The following is a 10618-nucleotide window of genomic DNA, read 5'->3' as shown; positions in this document are numbered from 1 at the left end:
CTCGATGAATATGGGCAGTCTTATCGCTCTAAGATTGGCCATTGCATGTTTCGTACGCGAACGTGAAGTCGTGAACGATGATGATTGAAGTTATAATAAAGATTTCCTGATTTCATACAAAATTATTTGCTTGATGTAAGGCTTGATGGTTTAGAATGTTGTCTACTAGCGGTCCGCCCCGGCTTCGCCCGTGGTACACATTTCGCAATAAAAGGTAGCCTATGTCCTTTCTCGGGTATCAAAATATCTCCATCATGTTAATTGGTTCAGTAGTTTAGGCGTGATTGAGTAACAGACAGACAGAGTTATTTTCGCATTTATAATATTAAGTAGGGATATTCTTTTAACTACGCGATTATGAAATATATTGTCTAGATTTGACACAAAGATTTTATCCAGATCCTAAGACATGTTTCTTTATTTGATTACATTGCAAATATTTTTTTTTTAATTTTATTGTTTATTTAATGATCTAGCCATTTCATAATCCAAATAAAATCAGAGAAGGGATCAGGTAGGTATGGTAATTTTACAAATACCAATTTCAAAAATTGTTTTATGGTTGTTTAAGGATAATTTCATTTTTCTCCTCATATGCATTATAGTCCTCATGCAAGGTTTGTGTCTGAATTAAACATAAGTTGTGGCCACGGAATTAGATGACTATAGTTCCATGGTTGTGGCCTGTGGTTGTGGCCAAGGTTGTGGCAAACTTATGGCAACAAGTTTTTTTATGCTACCTAGTGCTACCCGAAACTTTCGGCATGTGGCGAAATTAGGAACTAGCGCCGCGCCGTCCCGCGTCCGCGTCGCGATCACGGCCGGCGGTCGCCGGTCGTAGCTTGGTCGTAGCATAGCCTTCTCTATCTCCTGTAGGTGTCCTCCTCTCCTCTACAGGAGATAGAGAAGGCTATGGTCGTAGCCATTCAAAACTTGTTCAAAACCAAGGCAAAACGCACAGGCAATAATATGTCACGTCTTGATGACAGATCGTTGTATGTGTTGTTTGTGTGGTTATTAAATTTTCCCTATTTACAATTAATATAGTTCAATCAGAGTTCAATCCATCTCATTTAAATAACAGAAACTATCAGTTTATAAACTTATTAATCGAATTCTAGCTTAACGTTGTCGCTCACGCACACCCAAAGAAAATTGAGTAAAATTTCCTAAAAATTAGAACCAGGTACATTTACACCTTGACACCACATAATAAATATCAAATCTAAAATATTTTTTTTAATTACCTACTTATAGTTTTGAAAGCTTTAAAACCTTAAGGCCCCGTTTCCACCTGCAAGTAAACTTCTGCGAGAACTGTCCGACAGTCTGTCTGACAGCAGCTTGCATGTGTAAACTATGTTGCAAGTTCTGTCGCGACAGTTTGTCAAGCGCTTCTTGCGAGAAGTTGCGAAAGCATGTGTAAACATGACTGCGTCTACTCGCGACAGATCTCGCAGCTTATCGGTCTAGTTCCGTATATCTCGCAGCAAGCTGCAAGTATCGCCCGCACGGCTTTTGATTTTTGTTTATTTGAAATTAATGAGTCGTGAATGCTCTTGTGAAGAATGAAGAAACTATAAAGTCAATAGGATTATATGAGGTCTTAAGATGGAATAATGTGATTATTTTTTGAAAATGAAATGAAAATGAAATGAAATGAAAATTTATTTGTTGAATTGTGGTTACAAAGTTTTTATAATAAATTTCATGTCCGCACAATTCACCAACAAATTGGCATACAATATATTTATATTATGCTTATCTAATTTTATAATTTAACTAAGTTAGTACATATTTAAACAATATATTATTTACATTAGTTCATTAGATCATTTTACATTAAATAGTACACATTATAAATTATAGTATACGATTTATTTCACAAAATAGAATAGAAAAATTGTGACAGTAATTCATATCCCGTCACTCGCAAGATCGTGTGTAAACACCTCCGCGATAAGTTGCGATAGTATGATCCGCGAGCTTCTCGCACGACATTTATTGCAACAATAAATTGCAGGATATGTAAACGACATTGCAAGTAACTCATGCAAGACTTCCGCGAGTTTACTTGCAGGTGGAAACGGGGCCTAAAACAATGTGAGGAGAATGGAGCGAACAATGAGGAGAAGTAATGTTAATATTATATTTTCTGTGGGGGAGGTTACTTAATATATTTATCTGTGGAGTATGGATTATTTAGAGTTGGTAGCCCTGATTCCTGACGTCTGACGTCATTTGACATTTCAAGGATTATTGATTACTGAATTCACAAATCACAATTGAATTTAAAAAAAGAGAAGTAAAGTTAACCTTACTCATAGTTGTTAGTTACAGTTATATATTAGAAAAAATAGAAGAAATCATGTCGAAGCCGGTGGATTTAGAATTAAAAAAGGCATTTGCCGAACTCCATGTGAAAATGCTTGAAACAAGTAAGAAAATACAAGTAATTGATACACAAATGGATGTACTAAGACAGGTCATGCGACATGTTGAAATCACCCAACATGAATTGGGCGCTTTACCACCTGGTACAAAAACTTACGAAACCGTCGGCAGAATGTTCCTTCGTACGGACTTGGATGACGTTAAACGAAATCTCAAGAACAAGGTGAATAATTTCCACTCGCGAACCGACGAACTTCGAGAGAACAAGTATTATTTGGAGAAAAGTCTAAAAGAAAGCCAAGACAACCTCAGGGAAATGGTGCAACAGAAAAAGGAAATGGGTGAAAAGGCTACATAAATCCTAGCTAGTAAAACGATCATCAGTTCTTACGATTTGGTCATCACATTTGAGGCAGATATGCAACTACATGACATTATATTTTATTTAACTATTCGAAAAATAACAACTAAATTGAAATCATTGTAACTCACAAACTGGATTCCAAAATCGAGCACGGTTTATTTCAATTCATCAGCCTACAATTTTCTCCAGGTTTATTTAAAGACGATGCCTCAAGTTCTTCATTTATTTCTACTCTCATTGCATATAATTCTAGTTATTAATGATTACTTACATTATTTGTATATTATTTATTAATAAAGAGTAATTAAGAATTTGTGTTATTTTTAAATTATAAAATCCATTTTGTAGATTATTCATTTATTTTCTTTCTGCAACATATACTTAAATTTATCTTATAACAAAGTAAATCTGGTTAGATTCTACACACTTATAAGCTTAATTGTAAAAATGTATGTAAGAAATTAAACCATTTACCTATTGACATAAATGCAACAGTGAGGATGTTTGTTAATTAAACCCTCGTCTGTCGGAACACAGATCTGTGCCAAAAATTTTGTACCCGTAGTCTGTCGGGGCACAGATCTGTGCCAAATCACCGCCGGTTGGAAATTGGCTCATTGTAACGCAAATATAGTTCAAATCTGCATAAACGACTATTTAGATGATAGCTTATGAATTACTGAATATTTAAAGTCCATCCAATAATAATTTGACCGATAAATATTCGAAATATAACAGTAATTATGTCATACTTTAGTCGAGTAACTTTTAACTTTTAAAGTTTTACAAAATGTAAAATTTTGCGGTAAGTTGAAAAACGGTAATTATTTATTGGTCTTTTAATTATTATTGACTATATAACCTAATGATTATGTGCCGAAATAATGAAAATTACCAACAATTATACCATAAATAATGGTTTCAAATATGTATCTATCACTTAACTGTACGTTGCTTAGTTTTTCACCCCTGGTAAATCATATTTTTTTTTACATATTGTATTTGTTCTTTACATCATTTTACGAGAAATTTTATGAAGATTTTAATGATATAATTCAAAATTTGATACTATGTTCCATTTTAGAGATATTTCGTTTTCAAATCAAAACCGACAATAATTTCCCCGTAAAATCCGCATACAGGATGTTCACAAATTCAACGTCACTATTTTTTAAATTTCGTCTTCAATTAAATTTTTCATTTTCATACAAAATAAAATGTACATGATAATATGTTTTGTTTATATTGAAAGGTATCGTTTTTGTGGTATTTATAATTGTCCTCAGGTTAAAAACGATATACATAATCAACTACAAAAATTATAGTCCGTAACCTGCTTACGAAAAAATTCCAGAGACACATTTTCTTTCTTAATTCTTTTAGTTTTAGTATATTATGGTTAAAAGTGTATATATGCTGGAAAAATAGTAAAAAAACCTACAAACAACAATGAACAAGGGAACAATGGTTTTCACTATGACCTATATATAGGACAAAGTGATACTATGTAATTTGTGTAGGACAAACTCAAAAAGAAATTTAACACTTTAATTGTACATATTCTTACCTTCATACAAATACAACATATTATTATTTATTGGGGAACCTTAAGTTTCAGAAAAAATAAAAAGCCGGCCAAGTGCGAGTCGGACTCGCGCACCGAGGGCTTCGTACAAACTTATTTTTTTTATTATGCTGTAGGTATCTTTTAAATTGTAAATCTGAGTTTTAAATGTGAATATCAAGTTAATACACGTAGGCGTTCATATTAGTTGAAAGTTGAAATTATTAAGTACTTTTTTTATTTGTAAATGGCAATTAAAAAATCATGTTCTTTGCAATTATTGTTATATCTGTTTTTATAAAACATTGCTTTTTACCAAATTTAAAGATTTTATGTACTTGGGAAGTACCCTGTCGGTTTTAATTGCCTTGCAAATGTCAAAATTTGCTAAAAATTGCAGTATTAACGGCTGCATCCCAAAGGGTTTGGTTTTTAAGGGTCCAGAACCCTAATAAGATTACGTCTGTCCATCCCATCTGCCCATCTGTCTGTCTGTCTGTCAAGACCCATTTTATAAGGAGCGCGTAATGTGACATTTAACTGAAATTTATATTGATTACTTTAGTCGATTGAAGCTGCGAAAAAATCAAACTTATAAACCAACGCAATCAAAAGATACAGCCGTTTATGCTGCAAATTTTCGCAAATTTCGACATTAGCAAGGGAATCGACACCTACAGGGTACTTCCCGTGTACGTAGAGTTTTGAAATTGGGGTAAAATAAGCTCTTATAGCGCAGATTGAGGAATAATTTCGAAAATCATAAAATTTGAGAGTTACAACATAATAAAAAATTGGTTTGTTCGGAGCCCTCGGTGTGCGAGTTTTTTATTCTTATGTACTATATGTAGTACATTCGTAGGCAGAACGTTATAGATGTAGATCGCTGTCTGAAGACGATTATTTTTTTGCATTCATGACTTTAAATAGGCTTGAAACATTACAGATTTAATAAAACGAATTAAATGCATCATTTGCAGTACGCCTGAAAATATAAATCTATCCTCTCATTTTGTAAATGACTAGCAATAACAATTATTGTATTTTTGGTGTCAAAACTGCTTCTATTAAGTACCCAGAAGAAGAAAGCAATTTTTTTATTTGAAGATATCACATTGCTGTCTAAAACTACATAATCAATAATTACTTATTTGTTAGGTAACCCTAAATAAACTTCCACCTTGATATTTTAATTTTCATTTGAAGATAAAAATATCTAAGTAACTATTTGATAGGATTACCTTTTTCCGATTCGTAAGCATTTGAGTATCAATAAAAGAGAATTCAAATGGAACAACGATCCTTGTGGCAATGGAAGACAAGACACTCCAAGGCTTACTTTAACAATAGGACGTAACAGTATTTGAAATCAAGAAAATATAACTCTGTATACTTTGTCAAATGAACAGATAATAATACTTACACGATCAGTGTCAGGGAATTTGCAGCTTTTAATTCCTGATACCAGGATTCTTCGTGAAATTCTACACATTACGTTTTATTTTATTCCAATCAAAATATTTTTAAGTTCCATGCCGTTTGTGTACTACGGACTTAGTAGTTAGGACTAAACTACTGAACCGATTTTAATACAATTTTACCGATTAGTTTATATCTTAATTACAATATGCTTGGAAATACCGCATGTATTGAAGTAAAATAAAAACTAGATTGGATAGCTTTCATCACTTTCCTGATCAAATTCAAGTGGAACCTCGTGGTAATAAATCGTCGTCTCAAGGCGGTCGTTGTGTTCGATATATTACAAGAAATAATGAACAGAAGTTCGTTCTGTTCGACGTTATTTGTGCTAAGTTGCAAATATTCCTATTAATTGGCCAATGTTGGCGTCAACATCACACACATTACAACCACATGAGTATATAAATAGTACAGACACAAAGCTTCATAACAATTTTTTATAGTGCTATCAGTTAAATAAAATTTATTTAAGTACTTACCTATTATTTCAATCCGTTAGATGATTGATATTTTTTTAAGAATCTCTGTACTATTTATTTACTCATAAGCTAATTTAGCCCACGGACAAAATTATTTGAGTAACGCGTGGCTAAGTTATATGCATAAATAGGATTGGGAGCGTTAATTTTATTAAGGCATAACGTTCATTTTTTTAATAAAACAATAATATGATACGATTCTTTCTTCTATACAACTAGGGACATAATATAATGATTTTCATTTAGTATGTTTTCTGATTCCTATTATTTGTTGATTTTTAGAATGATAAGTATAACATTTAGATGTATAATATCATTTATATGTAATTGTTTATTTATTCTGAATCTTTAAGTTTATTGATTTTTATCCTTTACATAAGCTGTATTTTATAAAAAATGTTTCAAACTCAAATTTCCGTAAATTTTTGATTTATAAATTAAATGTAACGGTTTATAATTAAGTTAAGGTATAATTAAATGTAGATTTCACATTTGTACAGCTTAGACATTTTTCTGAATGGATACAGTGCCTTTCGATTTGTAGTTGGACAACATTTCATATTATACGATTACTAGCTTCCGCCCGCGACTCCGTCCGCACGGAAAAAATTAAGATTTTTTTCTACGTATTTTTCCGGGATCAAAAGTATCCTATTTTACGCCCAGGATAATAAGGTATAATTATACCAAGTTTCATCGAAACCGAAACCTTAGTTTTCACGTGATGCCTTCACATACAGACAGACAGACAGACAATAATTTTTTTAATCACATATTTGGGCTTGGTATCGATCCAGTAACACCCCCTGCTATTTATATTTTCAATATTTTCAATGTACAGAATTGACCCTTCTACAGATTTATTATAATATGTATAGATAATAATTAAGAGCATGAAAGAAAAAAAAAGCATTTCTTCATAATGCTATTGTTACCACAAAAAATATTTGTCTTAAATGCAAATTTTAAGAGAAAATAAATTAGACATGTGGAGACGTTATACATACAGACGTTAGAACAAAGCCCACTATAAGAATAACGTCATTTAGGAATAAGACGATTTTTAAACATTAATAAAAACCTAAATATTTCCAAAAAGTAAAAATTACTGTTAGTTTTTATCTAGTTTTGATTAAAATAAAAATAAAAACAAATAGCAAAAAATTTTGAAATGTTGTCATTTTGGAGCACCCTGTAAAGTCTGTATTTGTATGAACATGATTGGAGATCGCGCCCGCTTATGCTCATGCGTAAACGATGATATTCATAATCAACTTTCTCGAATTTTTATTAAATAAACCTATGTTTTTGTTATATTCACTCAAAAGATTGTCTATTCTAGTATGAAAATACAAAAATAAAAATCTAAAATACCTTGATATTATTTTTTTATGAGTATTTTTCTTTACAATGTAACATTTATTCAAAATGTGTGGGTAAAAATGCTTCTAATAAGTAAAATAAGCATGCCAGGGAGTAAGTAAGGTAACTAATATAAAGTTTGGTTATCTAGTTAGCATCAAAATTTACAAGAGTCTCACAGGTTAAAGTTTATATCACAAATTTTAATATCGAAAAAAATCGGCAAATCAGCGCCGAAAGCTCGAATTTGCCCGACAGACAGCACCTTTTTGAGGCGGCGCGCCGCGACAGCTGAGGGGTTAATAACTTATACAATCATAAAATAATATACCTACTTAGTTGAAGATAAGAAATATAGGTCACATACAAAAAGGGATTTATTTTGAGTATATTTTACATTTAGTTGCCTGGTGAAATTTTCTTATAGGGCAGTTCACTTTATGCTGCATGCCAGATGGAAATAGTCTCCAAATTAGACACTACGTGTGATTGCAAAGTTATAGTATAAATTTAATTTTCAAAAGGATTTCTCTAAACTGTCATTTCTGCGATTTAGTTTTTAGATCATGTGCCTTGAATAAGAGTTGTCTTAATCTGGAATAAATATTGAATATCTTGTCCTTTGAAAGGGGATAATAATAAAGAATAATGTGTGAAAAGATTTTAGTAAATAGACATTCAATGTTGACATGAGGCTGGTAATAGTGCATAAACAATAACTTATGATATTAAACTATCGTAAATAGACATTGAGATAATATTAATATGGAGCAGACACCACGAACAAAATCTGTGCGCCAAGCGCGGCGGCGCGGGGCGCGCGAATGACGGCTAGACAGTCATAGATTATGCGATGTCACCGACTCACCGCTATAGAGGCGACACTTTGTTTCATTCTGTCTATTTTATTGGGTGCCACTCCTTACATGCACGTTGACTTGAAATTTTCTTTGTACTTACTTAATATTTATTTTAGGTATAAACTGACTTTACTACGCGGGGCTAACAATATCTGGCATATAATATAGGATGATGTAAATAGTGACGTCATATGGAATAATTTAATTTTTTTCGTGTTTTAGGTTCAGTCAGGGCTATGGGAAGTTTTATTCCTTACAAATTGAGCCTTTTTTAGAAAAAAAAATAATTTTTCCCTTTCTTCACGGCCCAGACATGGAAACCTTGAATAGAAAAAATATTAATTACTTATCTCTGAACTAGCGGTCCGCCCCGGCTTCGCCCGTGGCACATATTTCGCAATAAAAAGTAGCCTATGTTCTTTCTCAGGGTCTTAAGATTGTCTGTGAAAAAGGAGAATGCCCATGAAAGTATGGACCACAGTACAGTGTTGCGTCAATGCCAGAGTGGTTTTGGAGGGTTCTTCGAAATTCAAAAGATTTTTACCAATTGATTTTTTTTGTGATAAAAACAGGGGTTTTCAAGATATTGAGAAAAATGTGAAATAACCTCAAAACTTAAATAACCCCGATTTAGTTAGGTTTATGTGTGATTTAGGTAACATTTTATCGTCCAAAGGTTATTTTTTCGATTAACATATTTAATCTATGCGTAGAGCTTATGCTTTCAGACAAAGTCTATCTGTTCATCGGCTAGTGTAGGTAGGCACCAGAAATCTTCCGGGACGGATTTCAAGAAAACCTAAATATATACTTAAAAAATTCCAATTGAGTTTTTATTCGGTTTACATGTTGTTGTTGTTGTTGTTGTTTGAATCATTTTTTCACTACATATTCGAAGAAAGAAACAAATAAGAAATAACTGGTTACCTACCAAGCTATGTCATAATAATATTTTTTTTTATATATACATATTTATATTATTTTACTTCACTATCTTTGTTAAAACAACCTACAGACTGTGTATAAACAATACCTTAAAGAGTGATTTTATGTTAATTGATTTTTTTTGTAATTCAATGAAAACAATAATCGATATTAATACATTTAGCTATTTACCATAGTAAATGTAATAAGTTACCGCTTGGTTACCGTGGTAACCGGTAATGGACACTAAATCTATAATAACGGATCTAAACAATTACATGTCTTATTAGATTTTACAAAACATTCCCTGTTCAAAATATATTTTCCGATGGTAAGAAGGCCTCTAAATTGCCGAGATTTTTTTTAATAGTATTGTTGTCTTGATGCATGAGAAAAACCAGTACCAAAAATGGGCATTCTCCTTTCATCAAAATCGGTCCAGTAGTTTATGAGCCTATTAATTACAATCAAACAAACAAACAAAGTTTTCCTCTTTATTATATTAGTGCAGATAAATAAATAATAATTATACGTTCAAGTCAGTAGCTTATACAATATCAAATAAAAACTTGATTAAAATCAATTAACAAAAAAAAATTGGTGATTGAGTAATTGATTTTCATATTTCATGATTTCACCTTTTTTCAATTAACAACCAGTCTATGCTTTTCTAAATATGTAAAATTATTATTTTATACTATAAAAATATACGCCAGCAAATATTACTAACAACACTTATTTCATGCCCAATGTCATATCTTAAATTTTTAATCTATGACAAAATGTCGCCCGCCAAAAATTTTGCTCTAACTAAGTTTTAAAAATTATTATCTAGTTACTTACTGATGAAAAGTTATTCCTTTGCACTTTTCCGTATTCTTTGTATTATTTGTGCAATATCGTAACACACACGTAGGCATATTTGATGCGTTTCACGTTAAAACAAATAAAAAATGAGCGTGACGTTCGCGCCAATGAGCGAGCAAGCGACTGAGTGCAGTTACGCCACATGACGTATGTTGAGTGGAACATAAGTGATGTAGGCGGTATCGTCTCCATATTAAATATTATCTCAATGTAAATAGACATCTAATTTACTAGAATAATATGAATCAAAATTGTGAGGCATTTGCAACACTTTTCCAATAGATATAATTCCAGTAATCCCATAAATGCCATCTAGTTGCAA

At 31.9% G+C, this 10618-nt stretch overlaps 1 protein-coding gene across 1 annotated transcript; it reads left to right on the top strand.

The window, feature by feature from the left end:
• Positions 1-2247: 2247 nt before the first annotated feature.
• On the top strand, positions 2248-3069 carry LOC123705576 (prefoldin subunit 1). The gene has a single exon (XM_045654428.1). The coding sequence runs from the start codon at positions 2369-2371 to the stop codon at positions 2750-2752; it is 384 nt and encodes a 127-aa protein (XP_045510384.1). The 5' UTR covers positions 2248-2368; the 3' UTR covers positions 2753-3069.
• Positions 3070-10618: the final 7549 nt, after the last annotated feature.

This window comes from Colias croceus, chromosome Z (assembly GCF_905220415.1).
Source record: "Colias croceus chromosome Z, ilColCroc2.1".
NCBI classification, from domain to species: domain Eukaryota; kingdom Metazoa; phylum Arthropoda; class Insecta; order Lepidoptera; family Pieridae; genus Colias; species Colias croceus.
Note: the sequence above shows the minus strand (reverse complement) of the source record. Positions and strands in the feature narration are given on the sequence as shown.